This window comes from Haplochromis burtoni, unplaced genomic scaffold (genome assembly GCF_018398535.1).
Source record: "Haplochromis burtoni strain Fernald_Lab_line unplaced genomic scaffold, NCSU_Asbu1 Contig_31, whole genome shotgun sequence".
Classification (NCBI taxonomy): Eukaryota; Metazoa; Chordata; class Actinopteri; order Cichliformes; family Cichlidae; genus Haplochromis; species Haplochromis burtoni.
Genome location: NW_024582392.1, coordinates 1,871,146 through 1,884,478, shown reverse-complemented (window position 1 = coordinate 1,884,478; position 13,333 = coordinate 1,871,146). Strand labels below are relative to the sequence as shown.

Here is a 13,333-nt window from a genome sequence, read left to right as displayed (position 1 = left end):
TTACAGGGTCGTGGTATTGTTCATGCTGGTTCACTGTCATGGCTTACTGGGATGTTTGTTGGAAATGAGCCATCGCTACCAAATCTGTTCCTGCTATGACAGTCAAAAAGTCTGCTGTGTACTGAAAAGGCTTCAATTAAAATATGGTGATGTGGTCATGTTTTCGCACATGCTGTAATTATGATTAATGATGGAGAAATATACGTGCAGCGTATTTCATAATGTAACAGCACATATGCAGCATCACAATCAACAGATGTCCATGGGCAATGTTTCTGGGCTAAATCTGGCTGAGTGAGAAAAGTCTTTTGTTTTCAGACTGGTATAAAATATCTTTTTTAATTTTCTCTCAAACATTTGAAGAGGCTGAATGTTGGAGAGCTTAATCATGCAGGAGGGGCTAAGTGTACAACAATAGAAACCAAATGAGGCACTTTGGGCATTTGACACCTCCAAAATGTCAGGTTTTGGGTATGTTATAGATGGAAGGATGTGCTGCAGATATTACATCTCTAGGCTTGGGAACACCTCAGTATCCCAACAGGAGGAGGAAGTGACTGCTGCCTCTGATACCTGGACTTAGATAAGCAACAGAAAATGGATAAATACCAATTTATGATTTCTGCTGTTTAGTGCAAAACATGCCTAAATGGTACACAGCCATTATGAGATCAGTTGGGTGTGTTGTGGCCTGCTAATAGTACTGATTTCTGACTAGTTATTACTGATACTCATGTTTTCTAGTTCTGACTTCATATATTGGCACTAATCCTTCTTGCACTTCCTTTCAGTTTGGTAATATTATTACATTTTCATTTCTGTCTTGAGTTTATCATTCCAGTCTCCCCAGTGTCAATTTGTATTGTGTTCAGTTTGAGTTTTCTTGTCTCTGTATTTCGTATGCTGGTCTTATTTTCTGTTTTACTTGGGTTAATCAGTTCCCATCCCTGCGACTGTCTTGATTGTTCTCATTTCCTCCCCAGCTGTCTTGCCTAATCTACCCTTTGTGTATAAATAGTCCTGTTTTCCCCTTATTCTTGGTCACTAGTGTGCCATGTCTGTGCTCCTTGTGGGTAGCTGGAATTAGTTTTTGTTTTTTTCATCAATTTTAATTTCACTCCACTGGCTACCTGTATATTTTAGGATTGTTTTTAAAATTCTCTTATTTGCTTTTAAATCTCTTAATGGCCTGGCCCCCCCCCCCTACCTCTCGGAGCTACTACAACCATATACACCTCCCCGTTCCCTTAGGTCCGCCAATCAGCAGCTCCTTAAGGTACCAAAAACTAAGTATAAATCTAAAGGTGATCGTGCTTTTGCTGTAGTTGCTCCAAAGTTGTGGAATGATCTACCTTTGCATGTTAGGCAGGCCTCTTCTCTCTCTGAATTTAAAAGTCTTCTTAAAACATATGTATTCGCTGAAGCCTTTGGCATTGATTAGAGGGGTTGACTCAATTTGTTTTGACATGTTTCAATTTATTTTAGTTTTTTAGTTATTTATTTTATCTTATCTCATTTTAATTTTCTTTACTTATGCTTTTAGCATGTACAGCACTTTGTGAACTCTGGTTTTATGTTAAAGTGCTTTATAAATAAAGGTGGTATGGTATGGTATCAGTATAAAAAATATGATTAATTTTTCTGTCTTTTTCCTCTTTTTAAAACCTGTTTTAGTTTCCAAGTCTCTGTGCTCTTCACTCTGAAGGAGGCTTTATTATTCTCAAGGCAAAATTTCACTTGCAGTCAGTGTAGCTACAGGTGATCTAGACATCCAAGACAAACACAGCCATTGTTACCAAAATTACTGTTATTATTTTAGAATATTGACATTTTAATCACTGTAATGTGAAAGATTCTTTTTTTTAACTTTCCCTTTTCAACAAAATGTATGAATTGAATGTTTGAATGTCTGTCAAAGTTTTCATTTTATGGGCAAGTTTATGATTGGTGGGAGGAATGCTGTGCATGAGAATCATGTCGTATAAGTGATGATGACTGATGATTACTACCACTAAAGTAATCCATTGCATTACAGTTTTACCAGTGGACAAAAATAATGTGGTAGAGTTTGTTTGCAAAGAAACAAACACTCTGCTTTTACCTTCTTGCACATGTTGGTTGGATATGCAGCTGGAACAGCTGGATAGTGTAGTGGTAAGACTACACACCTTTGGAGCGGGAGTTGCAAGTGATTCCCACCCGGTATCCAGTGAGAATCCTAGCTAGGTCCCTGTGCTAAAACCAAGCCCAGGAATGGCATGGCTACGTCTGCAGCCTGTCCGCAGCTCGGACATAGAGCATTTCACTAACATGTACCCTGTATGATTGTGTATGTGACAAATTTGTTGTTGTATCATATATATATATATAGTATATATATATTATTATATATATATGATATATATATTCACCTATATATATATTATGACATATCTATTACATGATAGTTATATCATACCAACAAATATTAAATATATATATTATATCCTATTTTATATCGTGGCTCAAGAGTTGGGAGTTCGCCTTGTAATCGGAAGGTTGCCGGTTCGAGCCCCAGCTTGGACAGTCTCGGTGTTGTGTCCTTGGGCAAGACACTTCACCCGTTGCCTACTGGTGGTGGTCAGAGGGCCCGGTGGCGCCAGTGTCCGGCAGCCTCGCCTCTGTCAGTGCGCCCCAGGGCGGCTGTGGCTACAATGTAGCTGCCATCACCAGTGTGTGAATGGGTGGATGACTGGTTGTGTAAAGCGCTTTGGGGTCCGTAGGGACTAGAAAAGCGCTATACAAATACAGGCCATTTACCATTTATATTTCATTAGTCCTATTTACTTCCTGAGTTTATTTACCTTTTGTTGCCACACAGTTTCCTGATACCGAGTCTCTCCAGGTACAGTCATCTCCAGTAATGTGTGTTAGAGTCACAGCTTGAGCTTAAATCTAGCTTTGTGCCATTTCTGAGCTGTAGCATTGGCATCTTTGTCCCTCTCAACACAGCTCACAGTTGCTTCTTCAAAATGCTAAGAAGATCATCTTAGCAGCAACAGAAAGTTAATATCACCCAACAGGGGATTGGATTGGCTGATTCCATTATTCAGCTGCATGTCAAGTAGTTGCAGGAGACAGAAACCTTAAAGGTGTCAGAAACTGAAAAAGAAGCTAAAAGCTGTTTACTGAGTGCTAAACTTACAAAGTATGATAAAGTTTCTTAGAGTAAAAAAGTAATCGGAGTAGAGCGGCACTTGTATCGAGTTCTGTTTGTTCTGTATTCCTTACATGTCTCTGGGAGTGTGTACAACAAGTACAAAGTGAGTGCAGCACATTCACTTTTTTTGGGATAGAGAGGGGTAAGAGGCACAAGGCTCCTCCCTGAGAGTTTGTGAAAACATTCCAGCAAAGTGAGAGCGGTCAAATAATCGGAAACTCTCCGAGTGGCCTCTTACTCTTTCTATGCCTCTCACCTTTTTGCATGTGCAGCTGAAACTTATTCTTCTACTGCACACCACATATGAGCGTTGATGGGTTGTTTGACACTAAGGACAACTCTGCAGAGGCAAACATCACCCCGAAGAATCCTCTAAAACTTGGAGAAAGAAAGAAACTCAGCTGTTCCATTGATCGGCTTACAATGAAGCTGCTGTTTGCCCTCCTCATTTCCACTGCCTGGACTTTCACTGGTGCCCAGTATTACTACCAGGGGCTGATGGATTATCTGGAGAACAGATTGTTGGCTATTGAGGTAAGAATCGACTGTCCTTTAAGTGACTTATGCTTTAAATGGCAGCTCAGATCTCTGTGTAGTCATAAAAACATCATAAACAACAGTTGACTGCCTCCTCCTCTTTTTTTGATTTGAATTTAATGCCTTTCCTAATGCAAAGCAATTAATGCGATGTCTGCCCAGCTCATCAGCTCTACAGCAGCCTCCGGGGGGAACATCATTTGATGCATGCAGCCCTCTCCTTCTCTGTCCAACAATATTACATTTTCTTCAGGGTTTAAGATAGTGACACACCAGTAATGAGTACAAGCCCAACCTTTGTGGCTGTGGCATCAAACATCCCAACAGCCTAACCGAGAAATGTGTTCTTCAGAGGTAGAATGAAGCTGCAGTAAACAAAGAGCCTCGAGGAAAGAATCGAATTACCGAGTGTTCAGTATTGTTTTTCTTTAAAGTGGCTCTCATGAGGCTACATGTTATATCAATGTCATGAAAGTTTGTGCAAGTCAAACACTTATGTTGACTTGAGGATTAAATATCTGCTCACCTAAGGGAGTAATTTAAATAATTCCTTTATTCTTTCGGTTTACATTTACAGAGTCAAACTGTGTGGCTCCGTTGCAACGATGTCATCCTTAAAACTGTTATAAGCGTGAAATAAATACATTTAAAGTTAAATCCCACTCACTTCCCCCCTGTGGTCTCAATTCCAATATACTGGCTCAACCTTTGCATTGATATGAACACGGCAATTCATCAGCAAGCTTTCATTGAACTTTCATTTCCATTTGTCCACAGGCTCACAGCAATGTAAAGGAGGAAGGGGGCAGGGGAGCTATCAGTTATTACATCTCAGTCTAAATAATTCACCTGTCACTCTCACTGTGTCAGTCATGTGCTGAGAAATACAGTGCTCCTTTCTATTTAGTTTAGGCGATAATTGATTGATTGAAACAGGGAAATCTTACCCTCCCACAGTGTTTATAGTTGGAAACACGACTGAGTCTTCGGCTGTAAATGCATTATCCTTACCAATGTGAAAAATACTAATATACTAGTTTCTAAAGTTTACTTGCTTACATTCACCAGCCACTTTTTTAGTCCTCCACGGCTGCTATACCCTCTACAAAATGCCTTGTGTAGATTAGTCAGTGAAGCAGACTGATCAGCCATCTATCCTCTTATCTATCCTCATACATCCTCTATACAAGGGCGTAACCATCGCTATCCTTGCATCTGCCCATTACCAACCATTTCCCACTCAAGTTTCTTTGTTTCTTTTCCTTCTGACCAGATGCAGCTTTCTGCACCATCGTTTCATCATCCAGCTCATAAACACACCACACTGTGTTTATGAGCTGAAAGAAACAATTTCCTTGTTACTGAAACCAATTCTAAAGGGCGATTTCACTAACTCATCTACACTCATTCTCCACTTTATTCTCAAAGTGATTAATAACACATTTCTTCTTAATGTGGCACGAACACAAAGTGCTGGAAACATTCCTCTGAGAATTTAGTCCATATTGTCATGCTACTGACATCTGTCCAGCACATCCCTGAGGCGTACTGTTGGATTGAGATCTGGTGACTATGGAGGCCATTTGAGTACAGTGTACTTATTGTCATGTTCAAGAAAATACAGGCCATTCAAGAAACCAGTTTGAGATTATTTGAGTTTGAGACATGGTGTGTTATCCTGCTGGAATGAGTCATCAGAGGATGGATACACTGATCATAAAGGCATAGGGTGGTCAGCAACAATACTCAGGTAGGCTGTGGCATTTAAAGAACTTGTATTAAGGGGTGTAAGTGTGCCAAGAAGATATCCTCCAGACCATTATCTATGCTTTCACATTATTCATGCCACATTTGCAGCAGAACTTGAGACTCATCTGACAAGGCAAAACTTTTTCAAGCTGCCATTCAATTTTTGGTGTCAGTTGCAGCTGACTGTCCTCGTACTTCTTTCTTGCTTGGGGTTTGTTGTAGATGAACATTAGAACCAGGTATATACCTCAACTCATTATTCATCTGTCAGCTTGCTGTCAGTTATAACTGTAGAAATGCACAGATGTTGCGATAAAGGAACCATTCATTTACTGGTATCTTCCAATATTTACAGTCTCAAGTGTGATGAATTCGATAGCTCACTGTAAGCAAGCCTTAGGTTTATGATTGTAACTTTTCATAAGTATTCTGCGTAGCAATTTAATACTATCTGTTTAATTGTGCCTTTTATTGAGGCAGTGCCATTTAGTTCCATTTTAAGCTTAAAATAGTCAACATGCTAACTCATACCAAAGATGGACATTTAGGTTATAAACCTGAGACTTGCCTGAACTCAGTGGAGTGTTTCCAGTTTTGGTCTCTGACTGGTGAACCACAATGAGAAATGTCATGCTGGTAGGATACATATTGGGCTTTTGTAGACTAATTAGGGGGATTGAAAATTGAAATTACATATACACAGACTCTATTCAAGTAACTAGCCATTACAAAGCAACGTGGCAAATGGAGAAAAATAGAGCCAGATCTGCAGCAGCTAGAAGATCAAGATAAAGGTGGCACAGAGGACATGAGCCTGCAGGCTGAATGTGGTTTGAATGGTCATTTTATTTGCATTCTTTCACCGATTTAACCCTTTGTGTTCAATATGTAACCAAAATTACAAAACAATATGGCATTTTAAAACCATACACCAAAAAGCAAAAACATGGTTACTTGTGTTTCCTTAAAAAGTCCTACCACTTCTTCAATGGGAAAAATAATAAAAACCCTTAAGAGTTTAAGGTGAGTGACTAAATTATTTTAGAGATCTTGCCAGTCAAACCCACATCGGGAGCAAAAATTACTTCTGCTAACTTTTCCTTCTTGTTCATGTCATGACATATAAATGTATTCTTTCCGAAAATGAAATCTTATTTTTCCTGGCATTTATTTCGTGCAAGTTACTCTTCAAAGATCATTTATCTTGTGGAACACTTCCACAACTTCAAATCAAATCGCAAGAAATTTTACTTTCAAAGCCAAAATCTCTTCCTCCTACATCTCTTCTATAGATGCAGTTGTGTGTCCAATTTGCATTCAATCTGCAGCATGTTGCAGCCACATACAATAAAAAAACTCCACCAAAATAAATCACAAAATGACAATGCTATATACTTCAGAAAACAATAGGCCAGAAAAAAATGTTTCACTGATTAAGTTCTAATTGAATTTTATTATTCGATTTAAATTTAATTAACTGCACAGCCCTACAAAACACTGGAAGAAAACTGCATAAAGTGATTTGCTTGCCATGCTTTTATTCTGAAGGTATTTTCTTAAACTTCCACTCCATAACAGCACAGAGAGTTTGTTATCAAACCTGTCCAAATGTAGACTGGTTTTCAAAGGGCACCAAGGAAGAATTGGCTCTAACAATACAGTCCTGGGCACAGATACTGTGTTGGTGTAAAATAAGTAACAGTAGCACTCAAAATAACTGGGATTAATTTTCTAGATGAAATGAATGTTTGCAAAGATACTATAAAGATGGACAACATCAAAGCTTCCTGGAATTAAAACCAAAGCATCAAAGAAATTTACTCTGAAACCACACAGAGTGAGATTGGTCATCAAACAGACTCAAAATTTTACATCAGCAGCAGAAAATGGACAGGATACATTGTTTATACTGTTTTCATGGCAGGAATTTTATTTTGTATCAAACTGATGACCTCAGCGTTTGCTACAGTGTAAACACAGTTTTTTTCCTTGTCATCTGGTTTGAATAAAAAAGAGACAAAAACACATATTCCAGTACATTTTTACACTTGTGTTGCTTTCTGCACGTCTGACAGGACCGCATGCAGCTGTGGCATGAGCAATCCCATCGGTACCACACAGAGATGAAGGATTTCAAAAAGCTGACTGCTGAAGCCATGGATGGACTAAAGAATCACCACAGCATGCTCTTCAAAGACTTGGAAGGAGCAGCTGCTCGAGTGGACCGAGTGGAACAAGAGATGGATTACGTGGAAACGCAGATGTCCCCTCGGGCCTGCACGAACAGGGCAGATAAGGTAGTGGAGCAGGAGGCCTGGGAGATGGAGGAAAGCAGAGGTGAGGAAGAGGAAGAAGAAGAGTGGGAGGAGCTGCAGTCTAGAGTCTCTGGTGAGCTGCAGGGTACACATACATCTCAGCAAAAATGTCCTCTTCAGGTCTTTGATCTTTTATTTTAATTCACAGTGAAGGAATGACACAGTCAGATCCTTTGGGATGTATATATTTAGAGCTACACATCTACAGGACCGGGTTCCACACCATTCCTTCTGCAGAGAGAGTCTCGGAAGAGCCATGCCTCTGGAAAATGGGAAACAAACACGGCACTGTTACAAGTCATTTAGCAGAGTGCTTTGAGTCACTGTGCAGTCATGTTTTCCAGTAGAATTCTGGCTTTATGCAACTCATTTATTTCCGCAGAGCTACTCCCCTGTTTGCACTGTTTGAGCGCAGCGTTTGTCATTATAATCATCACGTCCCAAGGCGAACTGCTGCAAACGGTGCTGCAATACAACTGCTGCACTGAGTCATTAACTCAGGTAATACTAGCTTGGTTGAAACATGATGTAAAAAGTTGTGAAATCAGTTTTTAATTCCTACTCCACGTTGGCAGATTTAAGTAATGTGGCACATTAAGCCGAAGATGTATAATTTTTGCACTTAAATGGTTCCAAAAACTAAAATCCCCCAATGATAGATCATTAAATTGCTTTGGTGCCATTTACTCTCCTTGCAAGGCAAATGAAAAAAGTATTGATTTCTTTATTTTACTGGCTGACTTTACAAGCCAATCAATAACACATTAATTCAAGGATTAGGCTGTAATATCATAAACCCATTGCTTAGGCTCATAATGATGGTCATACACAGTATTCTCAAAATCAAAATCAAGTCTATGATTGAACAACAGCCTTCTATATTAGCTTTTGTGTGCAATCTATTCATGGAGGGAAGGACAGAAAGTGGCCTGAGGTCAGTGACATTATTCTCATGTTCGCCGGAATGATCTCTGCACACAGTTCTCCATTGTGAACGTCTGTGAAGTGACCCAGAATGAACTTTACTGCATTGTAGAGACCTGGTTCAGCTTCTGCAAGCACAATGCTGGCACACATGCCATTGGGGCTTCCGTTTTGTGTATATTTTGGCAACAGAACGATATTAGTCTTCTTTCTCTTCATTCTGCCCTTGTGCTGCACTCATATGAGTCTGAGCCCAATTCCCCGACTGGTTTGAATTTGCCTTTAATTTAGAGAGCCAGATAGAAATGACCACAGGCTGCTAAATGAAAGGCTGCAAATACACATTTCAGTTGAAGAGTTGCACTTTACTGAAACATGCTAATGAAACTAAATAGGAAAAATATGTTTAAATTGTGTTTTTATTAATTCCACTGTTTTTTTGGGTTTTTTTTACATTTCTATATATTTATACAATTCTATAATGTCTGTTTTGACATGAGGTTTAGAATATAGATGCAACTCTTTCCAGCTGTTTTCCAGTTTGGTCTGTTTTATTTCCCTTTAACCAGGTAATCAGTCACATGGATTACAGTAAGAAAAGCAATTACACTACACAGACAATGGCACATTAATGAGGGTCGATTAAAAAAATAGCTCAAACTTACATCCAGCAGCTCTCTTGTGAAACAAATGGACTAAGCGAACTTGTGATTTTCATGTTACAGTCTCAGTGTGTCCTGGAGCAACTGAATAAAAGCGTTGTTCTGGTGGCAGACAACGCAGACATGCCATGTAAAAGTATAAACAGTCTATGTTGTAGGCTCTGCATAGATTCATGTATAAGGCTAAGTAATCTTATAATCAGTCTATGCTGTTAACAGAGTGACAGTGACAATAATGTTGTTGTCACAGGTGTAATTTATGGAGGTGTTATCACTACATTTTTAGTTTACAGCTTTTGTTATTTTGTTATTGCTTTTGCTATTATTATTATTATTATTTGTTTTTTTTAAATTAAACTATCAGAGGGTATTTTTTTCTGTGGTAGTAAAATTGTAGAGGAACAGTATGATGGGCACTGCAGTAAAGGTTATTAAATGTTATATTTTGTATTAGGTACTTTTTATCTGAAATGATCCCATATGGAAAAGATATATATAAATCTTATAAAGTTTTTATCTGTCTTGTATGAAACTTGTATGAAAAGCATACAAGAGTGAAAGCACATATAAGATCCCTTGAAAAATTATATAATGAAACTTGTATGTTTTGTATACTTACTAAAAAAATATATGAAAGTAATGAGAAAGTGGCCACTTTCATGAGTAAATCATATATGTTTTTACTATTTCTTTTCCATATGGGATATTTCAGATAACCTGAGATAGTTACAGCTTATCATATAAACATTTCAGGTTTTTGGCATTTTCAAACAGGAGGTTTGTTGTTGCTTTTTCCTTCCTTCTAGAGGAAATTTTGGGGGTTTGTTGGGCAGGTCTGGGATATTTACTGGAAATGGAAATGACCTGCAGCACTAACAAAAATAATGTCTGGTATTATTAACTGACTGGCAAATATGATCTGCAACTGGAGCAGCTGACTAGATGGATGTACTGGTCAGTTAAAAATATATGTACATAATCTAAAGTATATGCAGTATATGAATAGCCCATTAATTTAAAATAAGTGAACATAACCAGTGGCTCTTTCCACTTCACCAATATCCTCTTCTGTATGTTTTCTCTCTCGCTGCAGACTGTGTGGAAATAATTTCTGGCATCCGATCAGTGAAAATCATGAAACGAGTGGGCAGTCCCAAGGGCATGTGGACCAGAGACCCGAGATCCTCCAAGGTTTACATTTTTAATGGCACATCAGGAAACACCATCTACCAATTCAAATCTGTACTTGACTTTTCACGCTCCCTGGGAGTCACAGGCAGCAGAAGCATCAGGCTTCCCTCTGAATGGAGCGGCCCTGGTAGCGCTGTTTACAATGGCTATTTGTATTACATAAAGCAGGAGGCTGAAGCAGATATGCAGGTGGTTAAATATGACCTTCTGAGTGGCTCAGTGACAGAAACTGCCATGTTCCCTGTGGAGGGCCGTGCCACTGTGTACAACCTCAATCCAGAGACTGTTGCAGACCTTGCAGCAGATGATGGGGGTCTCTGGCTCTTGTATGCCCCCAGTGACAGTGAACCAACCATCAGCCTAGCAAAGATGGACGCTGCCACTCTTGATATAGAGCAAATCTGGGACACTCGATGCCCGCGGGAAAATGCAGAGGCGGCTTTTGTAGTGTGCGGGACTGTCTATGTCGTTTACAACACCCGTCTGGCCAGTCGCTCGCGGGTTCAGTGTGTCTTTGATGTCAACGACATGGTGCTCAGTGAAGAGGCTCCACTCATCTACTTCCCCAGGAGGTACGGGGCCCACGCTAGTCTGAAATACAACCCTGAGGAGAAGCAGCTTTACGGCTGGGATGACGGCTACCAAATTATTTATAGACTGACCATGAAGAGGAAACTCCTGGCTTGACAGCAGAGAAGTGGCGTCATATTTTCAAAGACATATAAAAAATAGGAACAGGGAATTTATATAGCCTATCCACCTTTTCCCTATTCATGTGATACTTTGTTTCTGCAATAGTTAAACCACATAACATCCCTTTCTTCTCAGAACTTTAAGGGTTCTTTTTAAATTATAGCCTTTTTACACTTTGACTAGAAAGCTAAGATTTGCATAAATTTTGATTTTTGTCTCATTTCTAAAGTGTGTTTTTATATAAATATGAATGTTTTCACAGAAAATAAATGATAAGATGACATGCTAATTACTGGCTTTGGCTGTGGTTTCACATTTTAACTGAAAGGAAGGTTATCTGTACAATTAAAGAGTGCACCTTTGAAGTAAACGGAACAAAAACTTCTGTCTCCACCAAGAGAACCTATTCCTCTTATAAGTGTGGTGTCTGGTCTTAGTATCAAGTCAACAACTTAGAATTTCTAACTGTCTTCGAGATGCGTTGGAAATGACTGTGTGAACTTCTGCAAAAACAAAATAAAAGGAGGTCCAGTGTAACCTCTACCAGGCAAAGCTGACACATTTTAAGGAATCCACACAACTGACATTTTTAATAGTTGTCATCATATTTCTGTGTGCATAAAATCTAAGCTGAGACATGTAATACCTTCAGTGTGTCCTGGGTGTATTCTGGGGGCTCATGCCTGGAACAGCTTATTTAGGAGTTGCCCAGGAGGCATCCCACCCAGTCAGATACCAAAACCGCCTCAGCTTCACAGAGATGATTCATATCATGAAGAATATCATCTACCGCTGCCATTTCCAGTTTAATAAAACACACAGATTCAGCAAGCGCAGGCTTCACAGTCTTTGTCAGGGTAATGAGAAACTAGTTCATCAGTTGTTTTGCTAATACACACCTTAATCTTCATCGATATATTTAATCCCCAATTGATGTCATACAGTGCTGAAGACTTTTAATTCAACTTGGATTTCTTTAAATTCTTTTATTGTCATGCCTGTTTTTTCTGAGCTCAAAATTCCTCTGTCACTGGTCATTGCCAATTCGTGGTAAATATGATGATCACTGTATTAATTTATTACTCGTCCTCACCAGAAAAAATAAGATGTCTAGCAAGATGCAGGAGACTGTCAACATGCATAAAAGAATAATAGACCAGTGAGACTCTAATCTTGTCATTTTGCATTAAACAGTAGAACATTGAGGGATTTTTTAAATTTGTTTTTTTGTTGTCTGTGTGCCTTTCTGTCACCAGTTTTTTAATAAAATTAGAAGTTCTTAGGTAGCCCATTCTTCTGTTTGTGATGTTTGCTGGTGGCTGGAAAGCAGCTAATATGTGAATTAATATCTGGTGGTAATTTTGACTTACACCCAAAATAGAAATAAAAAGTTTAAGACAGGCAGTAGTGTTATAATCTGTCTGATGTTCAGAAATACAATCTAATGCTGATGTCGAACTCAACCATTTTATGTGCTTAGTTAAGACGAATTCAAGCGCCAGCTAATCAAACATAGTTTTTCTTTAAACGCCCCAGTGCTGCCAGCAGCCAATCAAAACCCATTATGTAATTATCCAGAGAGTGGGATAATTGCTTATACAGTTTAACATCTCAATAAAGGGGAAGTTGATTATTGCATCTTGCAATCACCCTATTTTACTCAAAAAGGGTTTGCTCATGCTAACTGATAATGGAAGCTCAGTTAGGTGAGCTGTGAGTGTTTGGTAGTTGTTGCTACGATGATCATGTGAGCAAAGATGCTCCCCAGATGTCACGTGCTGAAACAACATGTATGCATGAATCTTCAGTCCTCCAGATCAGTGCGTTTTAAATCAAGCTACCTTTAGTATGTCCCATTTTTTAAGCAGGTCATTCTGGTTATTTGTTTTGGCAGATGTCAAATTACACACGACACATCCCCCAAAGGTCTCCTGGGATCAAACCAAAGATCTTTTGCTTTTGAAGTAAATGTGTAAACCACTGCACCATGCAGCCACTACTGAAACACACTTTAAGTAACAATGATAGACTAATATGCTTATGTTTTTAGACTTCTGGCATCA

The 13,333-nt window shown here is 39.0% G+C and overlaps 1 protein-coding gene across 1 annotated transcript; it reads left to right on the top strand.

Annotated features, from left to right (window-relative positions):
• The first annotated feature begins 3,348 nt into the window (after nt 1-3,348).
• olfml3a (olfactomedin-like 3a) lies at nt 3,349-12,967 on the top strand. Its single transcript, XM_005918848.3, has 3 exons — nt 3,349-3,733; nt 7,561-7,873; nt 10,480-12,967. Exons 1-3 carry the CDS (start codon nt 3,503-3,505, stop codon nt 11,262-11,264), a joined length of 1,329 nt encoding a protein of 442 aa, XP_005918910.1. The 5' UTR covers nt 3,349-3,502; the 3' UTR covers nt 11,265-12,967.
• The last annotated feature ends 366 nt before the right edge of the window (nt 12,968-13,333 follow it).

Bases quoted from the DNA above. Each gene is read 5' to 3' on its own strand.
- olfml3a (XM_005918848.3), top strand. From the start codon at position 3,503: ATGAGCGTTGATGGGTTGTTTGACACTAAGGACAACTCTGCAGAGGCA. The intron at 3,734-7,560 runs GTAAGAATCGAC...CACGTCTGACAG, and splicing joins ACAGATTGTTGGCTATTGAG to GACCGCATGCAGCTGTGGCA. The intron at 7,874-10,479 runs GTGAGCTGCAGG...CTCTCGCTGCAG, and splicing joins GCTGCAGTCTAGAGTCTCTG to ACTGTGTGGAAATAATTTCT.